At 40.1% G+C, this 20,573-nt stretch overlaps 2 protein-coding genes across 2 annotated transcripts in view; both read right to left on the bottom strand.

Annotated features, from left to right (window-relative positions):
• The window catches only part of rnf213b (ring finger protein 213b), a 40,470-nt gene extending 24,493 nt beyond the window's left edge, over positions 1–15,977 (bottom strand). The window contains exons 1-25 of the mRNA XM_084741688.1: positions 15,876–15,977; positions 14,186–14,322; positions 12,374–13,134; positions 12,130–12,285; positions 9,390–9,559; positions 9,013–9,296; positions 8,674–8,921; positions 8,098–8,304; positions 7,805–8,018; positions 7,661–7,716; positions 7,420–7,585; positions 7,196–7,345; positions 6,621–6,719; positions 6,352–6,480; positions 5,724–5,889; positions 5,460–5,627; positions 5,203–5,352; positions 4,461–5,092; positions 3,194–3,353; positions 2,872–3,089; positions 2,640–2,783; positions 2,404–2,556; positions 578–1,877; positions 273–457; positions 26–178 (exon numbers count right to left, since the gene is read on the bottom strand). Of these exons, the coding sequence (XP_084597814.1) occupies positions 26–178; positions 273–457; positions 578–1,877; positions 2,404–2,556; positions 2,640–2,783; positions 2,872–3,089; positions 3,194–3,353; positions 4,461–5,092; positions 5,203–5,352; positions 5,460–5,627; positions 5,724–5,889; positions 6,352–6,480; positions 6,621–6,719; positions 7,196–7,345; positions 7,420–7,585; positions 7,661–7,716; positions 7,805–8,018; positions 8,098–8,304; positions 8,674–8,921; positions 9,013–9,296; positions 9,390–9,559; positions 12,130–12,285; positions 12,374–13,134; positions 14,186–14,278 (6,162 nt within the window). The 5' untranslated portion in view covers positions 14,279–14,322; positions 15,876–15,977. The remainder of the gene's footprint in view (positions 1–25; positions 179–272; positions 458–577; positions 1,878–2,403; positions 2,557–2,639; positions 2,784–2,871; positions 3,090–3,193; positions 3,354–4,460; positions 5,093–5,202; positions 5,353–5,459; positions 5,628–5,723; positions 5,890–6,351; positions 6,481–6,620; positions 6,720–7,195; positions 7,346–7,419; positions 7,586–7,660; positions 7,717–7,804; positions 8,019–8,097; positions 8,305–8,673; positions 8,922–9,012; positions 9,297–9,389; positions 9,560–12,129; positions 12,286–12,373; positions 13,135–14,185; positions 14,323–15,875) is intronic.
• A 1,424-nt stretch (positions 15,978–17,401) lies between these two features.
• LOC146312435 (uncharacterized) lies at positions 17,402–20,573 on the bottom strand. Its single transcript, XM_084740894.1, has 4 exons — positions 20,313–20,573; positions 20,089–20,202; positions 18,910–19,039; positions 17,402–18,803 (listed from the first exon to the last, which is right to left on the bottom strand). The coding sequence occupies exons 2-4, from the start codon at positions 20,186–20,188 to the stop codon at positions 18,524–18,526; spliced, it is 510 nt and encodes a 169-aa protein (XP_084597020.1). The 5' UTR covers positions 20,189–20,202; positions 20,313–20,573; the 3' UTR covers positions 17,402–18,523.

Below are 20,573 nucleotides of genomic sequence, written 5' to 3'. Positions count from 1 at the left end.
TATGATCTGAAAAAGACTTTGCTACCTGTTTCAGCTGCCTTTGAGGCGAGGTGTATGTTCTTAAGATCTCAACAGTGATCAAGTGAGCTACATTCCTTCTCCACAGCATGCCATGGCTGTCACTCAAACAGCCCAGAACCAACAGATGGAACAGGAGCTCCTCCAGACCTGAACGAACCTGAACGGTAGCAACAGTGAAAAAGAAGACAGGCTCTCGAGTACAACCAAAAACAGAACAAGTTGTCTGCAAAGATAAATGCTTGCACACTTACTCCAGCAGTGTCGATGTGCAGGAGAACAGGGTCCTGCTCTCTTAAAGGTGCCAGTTTATCTGATAGACTCTTAATCAAGGAGTCGATATCAACAGATGGCTCGATCAGTCTGATTCGAATATGTTCTGCTCTGGGAGATTTCAGCTGAAACTTCTCAAACAAACGATCCACGTAAAGGGATTTCCCTATTGACAGAAAAAGATGTATGTAAGGAAAAATGTGAAAATTAATCTGAATATGTCATAGCATTTACCAAAATACAATTTTTACATGACAAACAGCATGCTAGTTACAGTTTTCCTTACCAACTGCAGGGCGTACAGATGACACCATCCAGACTGAGAGGTGGTCAGGAGAAACCAGTGCGACAGGGTTTTGTGACAGCGTGTTTTGAGTGAAGTGGTGATGCAGATATTTCCTGGCAGCCTCTGCTTGTAGACTCACACCAGCCTGTACTTTGTTATTGCTGAAGTAAGAGGGCACATATCTGTGCTGGTGCTCAACCGGACTAACTATTATCAAATGATAATGCGGGCTGGCACTTCTCTCAAGACCCTCAAAGAGCACCGCCAATGCCACACTGACATCATATCCCAGCAGCCCTGGATTGACAAGAGAGTATATCTTCTGCCAATTCCGTCCGGGGCCTTGGCCAAGAGCTCGACGGAGAAAGATCTCTACTTCCTCCTCTGTCGTTTCCTCTCTGCAGACTAGAACCTCATCAGTAGATGGCAGAGGCTGCTCTGGACTCTCCATGTAAAAAGACAGGATGGTGGTAAAAACCTCTGCTCTGGGACAAAGCACAAGATTGGCCTGTCCCTCCTGGAGAACTGGTGGAAAGTTCCTGATCACGTGTTGCTGGTTCATTTCAGAAAGGCATGAGAGGAAGTGGGCCAAAGAGGAGATGTCCAAGTACTCGTTGAGGTACAGTGACATGTTGTCTTTGAATTTTCGCCAGAGTTCTTCAAGACTGTCCTCATCGTGCATCCTGATGCCATCATCATCACCATATTTCATGACACCATCATCTTCGTCCTCTGAAGAAAACTCCATCAAATCACGAACCTCCTCCAAATCCTCTGGTGAAGGTGGTGTTAAGTCCATAGAGGGTTCATGGTACTGATCTTCATCGTCAAACTCAGCGTCTTCCATTTCATCATGCTTTGAGGTCATACTTGCTGCATTAGCGTAAGCAACTCTGATATCGGTTAGAGTGCACTGTGGCTTTATGGCAAAAAGTAAATGCCACAACTGTGGGGGAACTGCAGCCTGCGATTGACACACTTTGTGTATCCAGTGGCACAGGTACACCATCTGCTCTGAGGTGTAGTGATTCAGCAAGCTGAAATTGGACCGCATCTCACTGATGAAGGAACGCCACTCATTTTGGCAGCTATCCATGGACTGAGCCAGCTTTTGTAGCTGCTCAGTCACCTCTCCGAAGTACACAATCTCTTTACCCGTCAGGGATAAGAAGGTAACTTTAATGCAAGATTGCTGTTGTGGGCAGCAGTGGACCTCAGCATGCCATTCCCTGAAGAGCATGTTGCCAGACGTTTGCATCTGAAGGAGGATGGTTCCCAGTCTCTGAACTCCTTCAAATACCTGCAATACATGTGGACAGGAGTGATACACTTTATATATATACACTTAATCTCAGCAGATAACTAAAGCTGGGCATACACTGCGTGATTTGAGCCTGTTTCTGACCCAATTTTTGAGCTCATTCTCGCGTCATATCAAATTTAAGCTTTGCCATTTGCCATACACTGTACAGGAGGAAGTGCTGATCGATTAACTGCTCCAGAACAGCTGCTTAGATGGATTTCTGACACGTCAGAAATTTCAGTCGGCCGTTGTTAGGCTTTTGCACAGTTGAAGCAGAGCCACAAGGTGATTCCCAAACATCAGTGCCTTTTTTAGGGCTGCAGCTAATAATTATTTTCAGTCTGGATTAATCTACTGATTACTTTTTTTTTTTTTTTTTTACAATTAATCAATTAATTGTTTAGTGTATAAAGTATGAAAACAGACCACTCTAGACGTTCTGCCAGATTTGTTCAAACATCACCTAAATAACCTTTAGCCACTGTACATTCTGCAGAGAACTAAACTCTTCAATGCCACTGACCTCCATGAACCTTTTGACTTGCTCTCTGCCGTGCTCCCCTTTGGATGACATGAGCATGAGTTTGTTCTGTAGCTCCAGAAGGTCTTCAAGCTTGTAGCTCTTCTCGTCTCTGCCGTTTTTTACTTTGACATGCACCATATTTTGTAGACATCTCTGCAAACAAGTGAAAATATCTTAACAAGACTCTACATCTTGCTATCTTTACTATGTCTTGTAATAGAAGATCGGCGACTTACCTTCTCTGTGTTTTCATCAGACCACCCTATGTGATAAACTCCATGTTCATTAATAGAGGTAGCCAGGGAGAGAGAGGACTGCTCCACAGAGCCGTGGGTCTCCTTCAGTGCCTTCAGCCAGCTCAGCAATCGAGTCGATTCTCTCTGCAAAACAAACCCAGTGGCACCATTGTCACTCTGACACACTAACAGGACTTTATGTTCTGCCTACAAATGAGGGAGAAGTAAATACCAATTTGTCTGGCAGCTTCTCATCTCTACTTTGGGCTTCCCACACGGGCTGAGCACACTTCATAAACTCCTCAAAGCCAGCCTGAGGGGAGAGGGAGTAGAGCAGAGGGCCGTATCCCATCACTGCATCATGGAAACAGGCCACCTGGTCGATCTCTGTGTCATTCTCTCCAGCAGATATGGACGCCAGCTCCACATAGACCTTCACATCGCTCATATCTGTTGAGCAGACAGAAAAGTAAACAGACGAGTATCATCTGCAAAACTAAAGACAATTTATGTTTCTGTATTAATCTGGGTGCTGTTTTATCCAAGTGCCTTACTTTTAAGGTTCTCTTTGACCCAGGTGACCAGAGTTTGACTCGCTAGAAACTCTTCCAGACAGGCAGTGTGCTGCTTGGTGACGGTGGAGAGTTGCTTTTTGGCTTGAAGCAGGTCATCACTGAGGGACCCCAGGGCCCTCTGTTTAAAAGTGTCTTCCTCCTGTTAAACAGTCAAGCATTGAATTCAAAATGCATACATTTTCATACAAAGAAAAGAGAAAAGGTGTGCTTGCTTCTCTTAGACATGTTTAAAAAGGAAATCATTCTGCTGCTTTTTATAATCTAATCTTTTGGCTAACAAATTTAATTCTTCACCTCCTGTGATACATATCCCTTTTATATTTAAATGTACTTATATTAAAGGGATAGTTCAGATTTTTTAAAGTGGGGCTGTATGAGGTCTGTATGGCAGTTGGCATGCCTTAGTTTTGAGAAGCAGCAGGAGTGCTGGTGCAGGAAGCAAATCAATATACAGCTGTGGACAGGGTCAGTAGCAGTGCATAGTCACCTAAAAAGTGTAAACGATATTTCAAAAATCTTTATGGGCTTTACTTTGCTGTCAGACAGCTTTTTACAAAGAGAAACCACCATTATATAAGCCAAAGCTCTCTCCAAACCAGCCAAACTCTTAAAGGAACATAAATTTTACCTTGCTGAGCATGGTAGTTGTTGGTATACTGCTGCCTCAAATAGTTACTTTATTTGTGTTATTTTGTTACTTTGGTGAATCCAAACTAACCATTTAAAGTGCTGATGTTTCACAATAACACAAACAAACTAATTGATCAAGGCAATGACATGGCAAATAACTAAAAATAGCAAAATTAGTATTTTTGCCAATGGAGTCTGGTTGCTTTGCAGAGAGCAATATCTGACTTATATAACAGCAGTTTACCATCAAAAAAGGCTGTCTGAGGGCAATGTCAAGCCACGAAAACGTTCTAAATATAACATACATACATATTTTGCCGCTGACCCTGTCCACAGCAGTACATTGCTTGGCTTCCTGCACTGGTACTCCTGCTGCTTCTTCAAACTGGGGGTGTGTCAACCACCATCTATTGTAGCTAATAAACTAAGTGTATCCCCCTTCAAGAAATCTGAACAATCCCCTTAAAATGTTGAATATGCATCTCTTATGCAAGTGAATATTATTAATAAAATTTTTAAATAAAACAGGAATAACAAGAGTATGGTTTCTCTTGGCTAGACCACTGCAACTCATTTCCTTTGTAATTACTGTTATCAAAATTTACAGGACTGTTACCAGTTGGCTGAGAGTGTCAATTTCTGTGAAGTTCCCAGAAAGCTTCATTTTTTCAGCAACTTTCAGCATTGCACTGGCTGCAGCCGCTGCCTCATGGAGCTGTCGATACTCCTGAATCTGACTCAGTCTCAGCTCCACCCAGTTCTCCTCAGGTCTAAACCTCCCTGACTCGCTAAACGTCTCAGACATCAGACTCAGCTCCTCCTTCATTAGTGTCCCGTCTCCTTGGTCACCAGATTCCACCAAAACCTGATCGAGCTGCTTGAAAGTGATAGTTGCACTTGCGATGCTGGCGCCGAGCTGACAGAAGTCCATCAGCAGCGGCTTCCAGATGTTTTCGCAGATCTGCGTTAGGGCGACCGAAACAGGAGCTGGGCAGGGTAGTCTCACTGACGCCAAAGACGCAGCCTTCTTGACCCAGGAGGACAGAATCAGGTTGCTGTGATGCAGTCTGTGCATCTCACTGGCCATTTTCAAGACATTCAGACTGGCGTTATACCAGAGGACCTGGGGAGGACCCATCTTCCCCAACTTCCCGTCAGGACCAAAGGACTGGATGAGCACCAGTTTGTTCAGGCTGACAGTCTTCAGATTGGCACTGTGCTGCTCCTCAAGAGCTGCCATCTCAGGAGCTGGTTTAATAAGAACCAAAATAACCATGTTACTGAAGAAAGTGATGCACAAAAAAAGCTTAAGGACCAAATTCTTATGTGGTTTTACTTATTTTTCCAGTTAAACTCACCCGTGATGCTTTCTGTAACCTTTGCTATCATCTTTATCAGTGTATCCATCTGATTTTTCCGCAGCATGAAAGACTTCATATCTTTTTCTCTCTGAGCCAAAAGATCCTCTGCATTGACAGGGACAGTCTCAGATTTGGTGTTTCTCTTGTCTGTGGAAGATATATTGCAGCTATCATTAATTAATACAGTTTTTTTCATCAGGGGAAAATTTATTTTAGCAATCATTTGAGGCTGTTTATCACACTGAGGTTCATACACTGCTGGTGAAGTCTCTTGAACTGCTCTTTATATTTCAGGCAGGTCTGTAGGTCCCCAAGGAGCACATGTCCTTGAAGCAGAGACTCTATCAGAGACTGCAGTGCAGTCAGACAGCTGTGGACAATGTGTCCTGCAGTGTCATCCACCTGGATCGACTTCCAATCACCTGGACCAAAACAATGATGACCATTATGAAACTGTAACAGCACTGAGTAAATATATATATATATAAAATATATAAATGAATGAGTAAATGAAGTACTGTGAGTCAGTAAGTGGTTCATGGCAGACTGTGGCTCGAGCAGTTGGACGACAGGGTTGTCTCTGAATCGTGCTGCTGACTCGACCACAACAGCAGACATGACAACATCAGGGAGGTCTTTCACCTTCGAGTTGAGAGTCCGCATCAGGTCTCCCTCCTGTCCTCTCTGGAAATGTGAGTGTTCCACACTGGTATTTAGCTCTTAAAGATACTATGAAGTCAGAATCAGTATTTAAGTGTTTTTATCACATATATCTTGCACCATTCATACTTATACTGTACACCAGTATCTGACAATGACAGAAAATCCATTTTATAGATATTCTTTTATGGTATTTTAGGGATAAAACGCTGTTGATGATTCATCCTGCACTTGGGCACAATACTAATTTTGCGTCCAATGATGTATGTTTTCTTGCCATCTTTCTTATAAAGCTGCCAGAGCAGAGAGTTTCTGGGTGCCAGGCCTTGCTGTATAAAAACACAACTTTATAACTAAAATATTTACTGATTTGGGTGAAACTGGATCATATTTTCTGGAGCAAATATTTTCTGGCTCTAGTCTGATGGGTAGCTCTCTCTGGTGACTAATAATGCACTCTGAGCAGATCATTAACATGTTGTGTACCTGACAGATTGTCTTGATAGCAGACTGACACAGCTCATCGAAACAGGCCTGTACATCATCGTGGCTTTTCCTTATGGCTGCTGAGGATGACTCAAGGCAGCAGACCAGCACTCTGTCCTCCTCACTCGCCTGCAAAGAAAACAGGAGGTAAGCATTTACTTGATAGCACTAGATTCTTGTTGTTGTCCTCTTGGTCCTGCCTTCAGATGTCTTTAAAACAAGATGAATAACATACAGTATATTTTACACGATTTTAAACGATCACTGACCTTGGAAATCCTCTTCTTCAGGTCTTTTATCAGGCTCAGCCTCCAACAGGATGAAACTTCTTCAAGAGAACATTCCACCTTCACCAGTGCATCCCACATCTGATAATACAACACGGTTATCATTATAAGAAGCATAGTGCACATGCAGAATCTGGCTTATTTTTAGGGACACGCGGATCTGAAATAGCTAGATTGTATATCAGGAGGGAAAGTAAAGTATAATCCCATACGATCCATTAGCCTAAACTGTCCCATAAACACTTCACTAAACTTTGGTGTCAGTGTGTCAGCTCTGTGAAGTTATTTCAAGCTCAAAGAAGGAAAAAGAAAAACAACCAAGTGCAATTTCTGCATTTATTTAATTTATTTAAAATTTCATCTTGAATATTTGCATGTTATTGACCAATCAAAAATGTTGCTCTAAGTTCTCTGTGACAAAGTGTAAATAAAAAGAAGCAGCAATATTGCATAACTGAGTCATGTTGTAGGCTGTGTGTTTCTTCCTCCACTGGAGCTGAGTATTAAATAAGAAGGAATCAAGGAAGTACTGGCAGATATTCTGTTGAACTCTGTACCTCAATTTCCTTTGGGTAGGTGAGTGATTTTGACAGCGTCACAAGTGTTTTTTGCAGCAGTTCATCTCTCCACTCACTGATCCACCGCTGCACGGCGTGTAGGTCATCCAAGAGTTTCTGCCTAAAGGTCTCATACTCATCCTCTGAAGACTAAAATGCACAATAAGAATACAGTTAATTAAAGTTATGGTTCCATAATGAGGCAGCCAGAGCACAACATATACCTGTTTCCTCTGTTTGGCGTAGAAAATCTCTGCCAGTTTCAACACTAGCTGGTAGGACAGGACTGCAGTCTGGTACCAGGGGACGAGTCGCGCAAGTGCACATGTGTTCTTCAGCAAACTGATGCTGCTCATGAAGGCTGGCTTGATGTTTCCAGATTCAATCATTCTACAGACACAAAGACAGAGTTACACAGAGCACAACACTACACCTGATCAGGGGGACATGAACAGTGTTTCTTACCTGTCCTTGTCTTTGTCCAACTTCTGCAGTACGTGGGTCAAGGTTTTCTGAGTGTGCTGCATGTGGAAAGGACAGAGAATATCATAAAGAATGATTATAGAGTTATTTTAAATGTTAAATGTTAGAATTTGTAAATTTTTCCACCTTTACAGCCTCCTGTGCTCTGTTGTTATCCCTTAAATCTCCACATGTTCGCAGTCGGTACAGCAGACTCTGGATCAGGTGTTCTGTTGGTATCTCTGTCAAGTCTGAAAATTCAGAGAGATCCTCGAACGCGACCAAAGATAACCAGCCAATCAGGAGGAGAGGTTTCTCTTTAGCCATGGGTAAGTGTGTCTGGATCAGAGTCAGCATTCTCCTGTGAAAAAGAAAAATGTTATTTCAACAAAATGTGATTTCAGGAGAAGAAAGTTAAGGCTGATTTGAGACAAACTCACTTTCTTTTGTCGGGGTGGGACTGAATATTCTCTCTAAACCTGATGAAGGGAACATTTTCAAGTCCTGACCAGTTCTTCTCCTCCACAGCTGGACCCACTTTCTCTGCGTCAGCTCCCGGCTGTCTGAGTCTGAAGAGCAGAGGAAGGAGCAGGACGAGCTCCGACACCGTCTGCTGCGCACAGAGGTTCATCAGACCCAACACAAGACTGAGAGGAAGAACAGAGCAGTGTGAGAACGTGTTATACAAGGGCATAAATACATACATCAGATAAATACACCTGTTATCACTCAGGGCAAATGTTCCCAGGGATTCTAGGAATATAGAACCTTGGGAACATAGAACCATGGGAAAATAAGAGCCTAGGATCATATGACCTTCGGAACATAAGACCTAGTGAATATCGGATCCTGGGAACATACAACCTTGAGAACATAGGACCCTGGGAACATAGGAATGACCCTTACATGCTCCCAACCATCCTCTGAAGAAGACTATGAGATGCAGTAAAAAGCATGAGGTAAATCTAGTTGGTGGACCTCTTCTTTGTCAAACTTCAAGAACTTGCTGAACTTACTATTGTGGATTTTGGAAAAAACTGTGCAGTCCGTCCAGGTTTTTCTTGTCCATTGCGGTCTCTGAGGACACCAGGTGACACAGGTCAGCCCAGCCTTTCACTCCAAGGTTGATTTGACATTTTCTGGTAACCATGAAAACAGCCAGACCCAGAACAAGAGGACTGGTACTCCTCCAGCTGCCTGGGAATTTCTCCTTTGGTTCTCCTTTTAAGATACAAACCAAAGTCTCCAAAATTATGTCTGATGTCTGCAGATAAAAAGAACATTTGGTTACTAATGGAATATTGGAGGTGATACACAATGAATGCTGTGAATTTTTCCCATTTTGTTCCACCTACCTGGACCACAGGCGGTTGTGAATTGTCTTGGAATGACATCCTCATATGTGCAGAACCAAGACTCATCATAAAATGCATCAAGTTGTCACACAAGGTCTCAATGCTCTGTTTGTCTGATGGGGACCATTTATGGAAGATTCTGTCCAACAGATCTCTCGCTGAGGCCTGCCAGGCATCTGATAGCTCCACACCTTTTGTTCTATTCCCACGGACCCAGTTAAAGCTAGTTTTCAAGAAACTCTGTTCCTCATGACGACTAATGAAGCCTTCATAAAGGTGCAACTCTGCATGAAACAAAGGCAGGTACATGATCAGTTTATGTTAAAGACACAAACCTATAGCTGGATTGCTGAAAGTCAATGGTTTGTTTGCCTTACCTTTAATGTTGGGATTAAATGGAATTTGAATGCTTCTTTCCGCAGTTCCTGAGAGCTCTTTCTGTCGTTGCTTTACACCATACCAATAAATCAACAGCATACCTCTCTGCACGTGGCTCTCTTCAATCGAAAGCATTGCTTCTACCAGATATCCTCCCTCTTTAAGTCCACTAAACATAAAATATTGAGCGTTTGTTATAATGACTACTTTACTGAAGCTAAAAAAAACTGCAGTGAAGTCTGACAGTACCAGACAAATGGTTTGATTTTCATTTCAGCTCTGTACTTCAGCACATTTAAAATTAAACATAAGTCGTTCACATTCATATTGCCTGAACAGTGTAAGATATGTGGTACCATATATAGTCAGGACAGTGGTTTTTAGAAGACAGTCAATGTACCCAAGGAGTTTTTCGGACCAAACAGTGGATATGTCTTGACGGACCAACTCAGACAAAGACCTTCAATCCGTCTGATCAAATAGTGAAAATAGCACTCTGAAGCAAGCAAGAAAAGAAGCTGGTTGTGTGATGTATGTGGGCTGGAGACCCACAGATTCACTGACTTCAAGGGATTTCACATCAAACATTAAATATAATAATTTTAGTTTAATCTGTATTAATTTGATTTTTGGCCACTTGCTGGCAAAGCAAGTTGTAAAGATCAAAGCTGGGACCAAGTCCCAGACACATGAAGGTCTCATGTCTTCACACTCAAGTCCCAAGTCCAGTCCCAACTCAAGACTGACTCGTCCTTAGTTCTACACCTTGGGTTTTGAGTCCTAAACAAGTCATAATGTGTTCTTCACTAAACAAGAGAGCCTCAGCCTACTGTTTTTGCACAACTTCTGTCACAATTTTGTGTTTTAGTTTACGTGTACCTGTATTATTTTGAAGTCTTGTACTTTCTCATTTCTGCTGCTCTACTTCCTCAGTTTTTCCCTTCTTTTTTGATTACAGATTGTTTTCGCCTGTCCCTAATTAGCTTCCCTGTGAATTTAGTCTTGTATATTTCCCTGTTTAGTTGCTAGTTGGTCTTTGTACCATTGTGTCAAGTCCCTTAGAGTATTCCCCTGTGTTTCCTTGTGGCTTTTGGACTTTCTTTGGACTTTACTTGTACTTTTGGATTTGTTCACCTTTATTTGACTTAGAACTACTCTATGTAAGCTTTTTGTTTTTAGACTTGGTGTTTTCAGTTTTCATTAAGTCACTTTGAACTGCACCAGTCTGGGTTCAATTCTCTGTTTACCTGGTTACCTTGCTGGGATTGGTTAGTGATGAAAGCTGCCACCATGCACATCACCTGCCTCCACATCAACCAAAATGAAAATTCAATTGCAAATGTTTCACAATATGGCAACATGTTATGAAGCATTCAAACATTTTGCACTAAAATATCAAGATTGAATCAATTAACAGCACCACTAGATATCCATATACAGTACATCGTTTTTCAACTGAAAGAACTAGTTTGGGGGTTTAGTTACTCTTTAACTAGAACCAAAAAAAGCTATTTAACACTCTGTAACATCATCATGATGTAAAGTCTGTGGGCCGAGCAGGAACTCATGAGCTGGGGGGATACACAACTTCCAATATTCAGTAAGCCATATAACCAGGAAGTAAACTTGGAAGCTAGATAACTTTTTTGGCTTATGCACCAAGCAAGCAGCTCTGAATGGGCTCCACCTTTGTGTACACTGTGTAGGACATTATGACAGATCTGCAGGGTTAGACACTACACAAAGTCATTTCATCCCTTATTAATATATATTTAAAAAAATCAGCTTTAAGGTAATGTTTCCATTTATACTAAATGACCAACTGTTTGGCGATTCAGGAACATCAAACCCCTATGTAATAGCTGAACGTTTCATTCTAAAACCATGGGCATGAATCTGCTGCTTTAACAGCCTCCATTCTTCGGGGACGTTTTTGTACAGGACTTTGGAGCCTGTCTACAAGGATTTGATCTTTAATTTCTGACAACTTTTTATTTTTACTCCCTACATTTTTAGAAAAGATCATTTTCAAGACAGGTTTATTAACTAAATTTATTTAGAGTTTTTTTTTTTTTTTTGGAGCTTTTTGCCTTTATTTGATAGGGACAGCTGAGAAGCAGACAGGAAAGGAGGTAGAGCGAGAGGGGATGACAGGCAGCAAAGGGTCGTAGGCGGGAGTCAAACCAGCGGCCGCTGCAAAGGACTGACAGCCTCAGTACATGGGGCACATGCTCCCCATTAGTTTAAATGCATTTGAGTGGAGCTACAGATTGTTTGTATTTTGCGTCATTGTGCACTGCCTTCCAAACATCTGATTACAACAGACTGATTCTAACCTAAATGCATCGCACAATAATAGAAAAGACGATTGCTTGTATCCATCAGTGCATATCATGCATGACAGATGTGACAAGACAAAAAATGATGTAACTTGACCACAGAGAAAGGGTGAGGTTCACTTAGATTTGCACAGAATCACCTGGTAGAAATGTCCTTTAGAGGGCGAATTTTTACTTTTATACTTTGAGTACATTTCACTGCCTTTTTCGCTTTTACTCACGTAAATAAGTTGAATCAGTAGTTCTACTTTTACCACCTCTGTAAAAAAGGGGCTACAGGTCCTACACTGTTCTGGAGTGAATGCAAACATCTTCAAATTAACAGAGCCAAAACAATGAAAAACATGCCACTGTACTAACACAGCCTGTGTATTACAGCTTAGAAAATATCAATACTCACACAAAATGTGTCATTTCAAAGGGTAAATACCCTCCGTCATAACACAGCAGAAGTGTGTCATGTTGTTGGTTGAATCTAAACTTTTTGTCCAGCACAGCATAGATGTAAAGGGTGAACATGGGAGCCCCAGGTGGGGGTCTCACTGGGCTTCGATCACTGTGGAAACAGAGGAATATGTGTTTACAATCAGGTTCAACCACTGTACTGGAAGCAGCTGTTAGTTATTCTGTTTTATCACTCTCACCGTGTGCTTTGGGATGGTTTTGTAGTTTGATCTGCTGCTTTCGAGGCGTCCACATTGGACTGTTTGTCACTCCTGCCGTCTCCAGACACAGCTTTGGCATAAGACTTTGGTTTGGTGTCTTTTTCAGAGTTGGAGCCTGTGGAATCACCTGAGGGTCCTGCAGACGGATCCTCTTCTTTAGTCTTTGACTCTTTCTTGCGGTTTTGCTCCTTGGCTGAATCTGATTCTGCTCCGTCTTTGTCTGGACTTTCATTTTGCTTTGATGGAGTCTGAGCGGTGTCGTGCAGCTTTGGTTCAGGTGTGTCTTGTTTCGGCTGTGATTCAGCAGCAGTCTTTGCGTCAGGTTGAGTCTTTTCATCATTTGTGTCGTCTTGTTTCAGCACAGAGAAGTCCGTCTGTGATTCCTGATCATTCTTTTGAACAACTGGAGTTTGTGTGACTTTGTCTGAGACTTCAAGTTTATTTGTTTGAGTCTGAGCTTGTACCATCTTAGTGTCTGTGTGGCATTGTTCTCTGCTGTTTTCCACATCTTGCAGGTTGTCTTCTGCTTGTGGATCCACCTGCTGTGTCTCTACAGACACGCTCTCCTCAGTTTGGGAGCTTGTCGTCTCGACAACCTCCATCTTGGCTGCTTCTTTGTTTTCACCTTTGACATCTGCATCTCCTTTTACATTTGAGGTGTTCTTTTTTCTTCTTTGATTTCTCTTTCTCCTCCTGTCTTGGTGTTGACCTTTCCTGCTGGGACTGCCTGGTCCTTGGTCCTGGAAAACACATTAAAGACCCCCTGCAGTGAAAATCAAGTTTTTAAATCGTGGTGGTGTTTTTCACGTGTTACAAGACTTATCTGTAACGATTCAGTCGGGCTGGGAATATGATGTCATAAACCTAAAGAACCAATCCTGTTAATCGAGGGGGTGGTGCTACACATATCATATACCAGGCCACAGGAGAAGCCATGTGTGAAGCTAGTTACCATGATTAGCAAGCAAAAACAGAAAATATTGACTTAAAACTGATTTTATGCTTCTGTTAAGTCCTTCAGAGTCTATCACTGCATCCAAAACATGCCCACAATCTTTACCAGCATTCAACATACTTTTCTGTAAATAAACAGTAGTATGCATCTTATGGGATGCACTGCTCAGAGGGCATCACATCACTTCCTGAGAGCCTCCTTGCTGTTTAGTATGAACTAATTTAAAAAATATATTCCTCCCAGCAAAGTGAAACCTACTTATGTTTAAGTTGATGAATAATTTACATTACACAGATCTGACTTGGACACTGTTCACCTTTTCTGTTATGTTGTCGTTATTTTTGTCACTACTGCATTGCATCATGGGGTACTTATGCCAGCATGGTGTCCAATGCTTGCACACTGTAATATTATGAACCTTGTGTCCTGTTTCATACTAAGGTTGCGGACATACTAAAAAAAATCTCCCATACTGTTTTAGTGTACTATTTAGCATGTTCATAGTAAATTTCGGACGCAGCCTTTGACCAGAACTGCGTTACCAGAATCAACAGATAGTAAAAAAGTATTAATGTGTGCATCGTACTTGGCTGCAATTTGTATTAAAGGAAATAATATTTTTGTTTAAATACAACAGGCAAATTAACTGTCACTTTCTTAAAATAAAAGGGATCTGTTTTTTTCTTTTCAGATTACATTAATTGCATAACTACTAATGTTTTAAGAGACAGCAGTCAGTAGTCTTGCATGTTAAATATGTTGGTAGCATGTGGGTTAAAATGTCAAACAGGTTTTATCTTTAACTCTTCAGTGAATTCTTATGACTGCATTTCTACCTCATTTCTTTTCCGGGCTCTTTTGGTTGCAACATCCTCCTTCTTCTGTGATCCAGAGGAGCTGTGGAGGTTTCCTGCCGCTCCGTCCTCCATCTGTAGGGACTGTTTTATCAGGGGAGTCCCCCTGTTATCTGTCTCTGAATGTAAGAAACACAGGCAGTTAAAATCTCCACATCTGACACTGACTAATCGAGTTTAGTCAGTTTGATTACAGGCAGTGGGGGAGCGGCAGAATGAAAAATGCCACCACAGCTGGTTTCATCCTCCTCAAGGACTTTGCACAATCATAAATTACTTCAAAATATTCTGCCACTATAATAAACAAACATAGTTACATAGTCTCTTACATAGTTTGTAAGAGACCATCATAAGCACCACTAGGACTGCAACAAATAACAATTATTTTATTATCAATAAATCTTGTGATTATTTTTTCATTAAATAAATTAATTGTTTCATCTATAAAATGTTACAAAATAATAAAATGCAGCAAATCCTCACATTTCAACAGCTGGTACCAGGAAATGTTTGGAATTTTTGATGCAAAATGACTGAAACAATAAATAAAATATCAAAACTGACAGTTTTTTTTTTTTTTTTAGAATTTTCTGCTGATCAAATAATCAGTTAATTAATGAATCAGTTCAGAACTAAATGAAAGCCACTGAGGCGACCAAAAACCACTATAACATAATATAGATATACTCTGATATAAAAGGGCTCTTTTGACCGCAACATCCTACTGGTGTAAAGTAACTATTTACTCAAGTATTGTACCAAAGTACAATTTTAATGTACTTTGACTATTTCAATTTCATACTTCTTGGTATATCTACTCCACTACATTTCAGAGAGAAATATTGTACCTTTTAGTCCACTACATTTACCTAACAGCTTTAGTTACTCATTACTTTGCAGATTACAACATCTGTCTCACACCAAATTTGGTGATTTTGAATCTTTGTGATAAAGTGAAGGATACACATAATATATAATAATACAGTAGTATGTTGTAATGATACAACTCTCTTAAAGGGACATTCTTCCAAAAATCACTTTTACTTTAATACTTAAAGTAAATTTAGCTGTTTTTAGGGAGTATCTTTACACAGCAGTACTACTTTTATGTGGGTAATGTTACTTCTTCCATCACCGATAAAAGGTGATAAAAACACAATAAAATATGACTAACAATACTGACTAACTAATTTTACCTGAGTTTTTCTGATAATTTGACTAAGAGCTGTAAAAAATTTATTACCTGTCAACTATCACATTCATCGCCAACCAATTTGATGATCAATTTATCACTTTAGGTCATTATTTTAAAGGAAAAAAAAGGTTTTGGACAAAACAAGACAACACCGATTAGGACGTTTCACCATTTTCTGACATTCAATGGACCAAACAGCTGATTTGATTTGATGTTTGATCGCTAAAATAATCGACACTGAAAATAAACCGTTAGTTGCAGCCCTGGTTTGACTTTTCCTTGCTGTTTGAGTTCAAAAACATCAATAAAATCATACGACAAAAAGTTAATCCAAGTTCTGTTTACAATTTAAATGACCTGTCAGTTATCAGGGTGCAGCTCAGCTGTAATATTCTGTACTAAATGCAGAAACTCTGTACGAGCAAAACGGTGAATTTAACAGGAAAACATTTATAGTTTTATTCTATGTTTACATACCTTTTGTGTTGATAAGTTGTCAGGACCAGCAGGCTGTACACCTGTCAGTCAGTAACGACTGAAATGTTTATCAGGGACTTCCTATATGAAGCTTCAAGGGAACGTCGGCAAATGCATCATCCGCTCTAAAAATGGCGGTTATCTCTCGACGTAAACTCCAGCAGGTTAGCTATCGAAGCTAAATGTTAGCTATAAAAATATAACTCGACATACTAATTGTCTTTGGGACGGTCAGGGCAGCTAATTAACTGTAACAAAATGTTTCTTCGTCTTGATTTAGTGACTAATTTCTCGACAGTCTCTAAAGCAGAAGAAGACTTTTCAGTTTCGTTTCTCTCAACATCTCATCAAACAAGAAACTTATGCGGCGTTCAGGTGCTCCTCGGAAGTTTTCACTTTTAAAAGGGCAGTATAGAAACTTAAAGCGGTGCACACAGACTGAGGAGTGATTTGTCCGGTTCTTAATGGTTTAGGATTTCAGTGCTTTGTCATTCATTTGGTTCTAAATGAAACAATGAGTCTTATACAGTTATGACACCAGTGGTGAATCATGGCTAACTGCTTACATTTTACTCAAATACTTTACGAAAGTGTAAATTTAAGGTTGGCTTTTTGCAGTGATGGAAGAATTAGGTCATTAAGATCCTGTTTAATTAAGTAAATTTAGCACTACCACAATGTAAAAATACTCCACTGCAAGTTAAAGTCAAAAAGCATTCAAAACCTTATTAAAGTAAAAGTAAGTATTATCAGCCAAATGTACTACTAATAAGTATCAATTGCACAGTAAATGGTCCCTGTCATTAATGTGTTGATATTATTATTACTTCTGCATTAATGTCTGTTGCATTTTACTGATGCAGATGTTTAATGTTGAGCTCATGTGAACTGTTCTGTTGGTTGTTTAATCTACAACAATGCATCATATTCTATAAAATGATCAATGACAACACGCTGTCCAGTTAATCCAGGCGGGTTTTTGATTCTTCTCAACCAAGTTTAGTACTTAAGCAAATGTACCCAGTTATTTTACTGGTTAGTTTACTTATTTCCATGTATATACTTGAGCTCTCCTATTTTGTACAATACTTTTTACTCCATTCAGGGATGTTTCTAGAACTTACTGTAATGGAGGTACAATTTCTTTTTGAGGACTTTAAAGAATTAAGTATGGATGCTCTATATTGTATTTTTATGATGCCATTCTGTTGTGTTCTGACTGATAGAAATATCATTTGTTAATGTTTAAAGTAGATATGAGAAATGGTGCATTAATGGGTGCATGCGTATGCGTATGTGTATGTACATGCAAACTTCATGCCACCCACTCCTCATAAGCCATGCCTCACTTGGACCACCCCAGTTAAAGAAGTCTGGAAACACCCCTGACTCAACTACATGTATTTGAGAGCTGTAGTTAGTTATTCAGTTCATAGACATCTGGTGTGTGTTAGCTGTTTCCTGTAACCACTGATTCTGATGATGATTTTTAAGTAAAACCAAACGACTGGAACAACAACAACAACTCCTTTCTCCACATTTATGGAGTGACTTTATTCTTTTAAAATTCAAGATTTTACATACAAACATAAAGATCCTGTAAAACATGCATTAGCCAGTAGTATATAATATTTTTACATTTTGACCAACTACAACAGTAAAATGCTATTTACAGATCAAAGCAGCAATACTAGTACTATACGCAGAACAATAAATATAATAATAATATAAATCATGAAGGTTATTGTGTGGATGTTGCTGCTGAAACCCTGACTGACGGATTACTGAAGAGCAAACTGAGCACAGTATTCTTCTGAGTGAAAGTCGATTGTACAACTACAAAGAGACACAAAACTACCCTAAAGAGAATCAAAATGACCACAAAAAGACACAAAAGTACCACAGAGAGAAAATAATACTACAAAGAGAAACAAAACAACGGAAAAAGAGACACAAAATTACTACAGAGATACACAGAAATACCTGTCTTTCAGTCTGGGTATATTTTCATGGTTCACATGGTTGACATAAAAAAAAAAAAAAAAAGTTTCAACAAAGTTGTTTTCCACACCCAGGTGAATTTATTGAATTCCATCATAAATCAAATATTATATTAACAGTCAAATATCTCAAGTGTAACTGCAGCTTCCCAAAACAGCCAATTTGTCAAAGTTTAGACAAGTTCAACATTCATATTTGTCTTTGAGCTAAACCCAGAATGATAAACTCTCCCATCCATCAGAGATAAACATGTTCCTGATGCTGGGGAGCCACCTAGTGGAGCAGTAGAATATAACTGTATATAAATATTGAATAATGAAATGACATTAGATAATTATTACAAGAATAAAAACATGTATAATGTTTGTCTTTATATGCAGGCAGTTTATTAAATACAGTCCAGTTAGAAAATGTGAATAAATAAATGAATAAAAAGTGATGTTTAATATTTTTAAACCCTTGTGGGATTGATTTTACCTCAAAAAAAGATTCAGCAAAGTTCAGCACAACAATGAAGTTTTAACAGACATGAAGAATGATTCATGATTAATGAAGTGAACGAATGTGAGACAATAATAATTTCCTCCACAGCAGAGAGGATTCTGCTGCTGCTGCACCTCAAAGCTTCATCACCTTCACTTCCTGCTTTAGTCCAGTGAACCTACAGGTATCTTCACCCTCCGAATCACCACCCTGCTCCTCCTCCCCGGAGGTCGACCTCCTGCATCAGCTGCTGCCTCTGTCTCTCCTGGCGGTGACCCCGGGGGTCGGGGTTCACCTCGGGGTGGTGCAGGCTTCCTTCCCGACCTCACGCTGTCCACGAAGGCTTCGACTCCGTCAAACTTGGCCGTCAGCTCGGCGAGATGCTCCTTCAGGGAGTTGAACTCCTTGTAGAGATCTCCCAGAGCGTCTGACAGCGGCTGGATCCTGTGAGATGGACCAATCAAAGACAATTCACTCACTTTTACCATCTTAATTAAGTCAAACAACATCACATTATGGTTAAAATTAACTTAAAATGCGTCCTTGTCACCTTCCGTAGTCCGGCAGCACAGTCCTGTGGTCATGCAGCAGCAGATCTTTGACCTGCGTAATGATGGCGTATTTCCAGTTGTCTAACACCAGTGTGAGGTTTGCACATCCTCTGGTGTTCACTTTCTCTGCTGCAGGTGAAGCAAAACCACAGTCATTATTCAAATAGAAAATGGGTGATCTTCAGTGGTGGAAAAAATTTGATTACCTAATTCAAATCAGTCCAAACTGTCCCCTTTTCCCTGGAGTCCAACATCCCAAGTATTAAAGGACCAGTGTGTAGGATTTAGTGGCATCTAGTGGTGAGCTTGTAGACTGCAACTAACTAACTAGTGCTCACCTCACCCTCCCCTTCCAAGTGTGTAGGAAAAAGTACAGTGGCCGCAAAATGCCAAAGGAGCCAGTGTTTGGTTTGTCTGTTCTGGGCTACTGTAGAAACAAGGCGGTGCAACATGGTGGTCTCCATGGAAGAGAAGCTGCACCCTCTGCAGATACAAACAGCTCATTCTAGGCTAATAAAACGATATCATTATCTTATTTTCAGGTGCTTATACACTGATGAAAATATACTTATTAATATTATATTCCACTTCAAATCTTACACACTGGACCTTTAACAGAGAAATGTTATCGAGTATTCAAAGCTTTTTACCATCCGGGCATTTCTGACTACAGTGAAGAGGGAAAGAAAACGAGGAAAAGACTAAAAGACAAGAGAACAGGAGCAAAGAAGGAAAGAAAGAAAGATAAGACAAGATTTATGATCCCTGATTCACTCAGCAGCTCAAGGATCAAAAAGTGCAGGTACAAAAAGGAGAAAATGATAAATAGAACACAAACAAAATACTATACAAAAATAATACAAATACAAATACTATAAAATGGGATACATTTCAATTTAAAATTACATGACAATGATAAAATAATTGCTACATAAAATAACTTTAGGGAAAAAAAAAAGAAATGTTAAAAAAATGTGTCTTCTACAGAGTTCCATAAACCATAGACATACGGGACATGACATGATGGAAAAACTAATTTTCACCTGCAAATCTCCAAAAGTACTGAGTGTGACTGAAAAGTGAAATATTTCCTGTCGAAATGTAAGGAAAGAAAAGTAGGAAAGTCGATACTGAAACCTTAAAATTAGTCAAGTAAATGTGTTGACTTTACTGTTCACCTTCATTCCTGTAATCCCACTCTGCTCTGTGGCTTATTTTTTGTTTCTGAGCTGCACAAAGAGTCACTGAGAGGATGAAGAGAAGTGCAGGAGCCTTCATCCTCAAACCTGCATCTGCAAACACACACACACACACACACACACACACACTTCTGATTATCTTTCACTGAATGAACTACATTCAAAATCAACAGCTGAAGAGGTAAAACGTGTAGGAAACATACCTGCAGCGACGGTCCAAAGTCAAAGCAGCGAGGACAAAGCTGACCCTTTTCTTTTGAAGAGGAGGGAGGGTCTCCAGTCTCCACTCCCATTTGAGGCTCACATACACTGAGCAGCATCATATATCAGGACTTCAGTCGAGCACCAACCTGCTGAAACTTTTCTTCACTCACTGTTTTCTATCAACTCTTAATTCACAGTTTTGAGACCTGTGAAATAACTTTTTGTAATATTTCCTTTGGAGACTGCAGCTGACAGTTTAC

This window comes from Lutjanus erythropterus, chromosome 17, assembly GCF_056507025.1.
Source record: "Lutjanus erythropterus isolate fLutEry1 chromosome 17, fLutEry1.hap2, whole genome shotgun sequence".
Classification (NCBI taxonomy): Eukaryota; Metazoa; Chordata; class Actinopteri; order Lutjaniformes; family Lutjanidae; genus Lutjanus; species Lutjanus erythropterus.
This window is presented reverse-complemented; position numbering and strand designations above follow the sequence as displayed.

Coding starts and splice junctions, on each gene's coding strand:
- LOC146312435 (XM_084740894.1), bottom strand. CDS start 20,188: ATGAAGGCTCCTGCACTTCTCTTCATCCTCTCAGTGACTCTTTGTGCA. Junction 19,040..20,088: donor GTGGGATTACAGGAATGAAG/GTGAACAGTAAA, acceptor CTTCACCTGCAG/CAGAGAAAGTGAACACCAGA. Junction 18,804..18,909: donor GTGCTGCCGGACTACGGAAG/GTGACAAGGACG, acceptor TCCATCTCACAG/GATCCAGCCGCTGTCAGACG.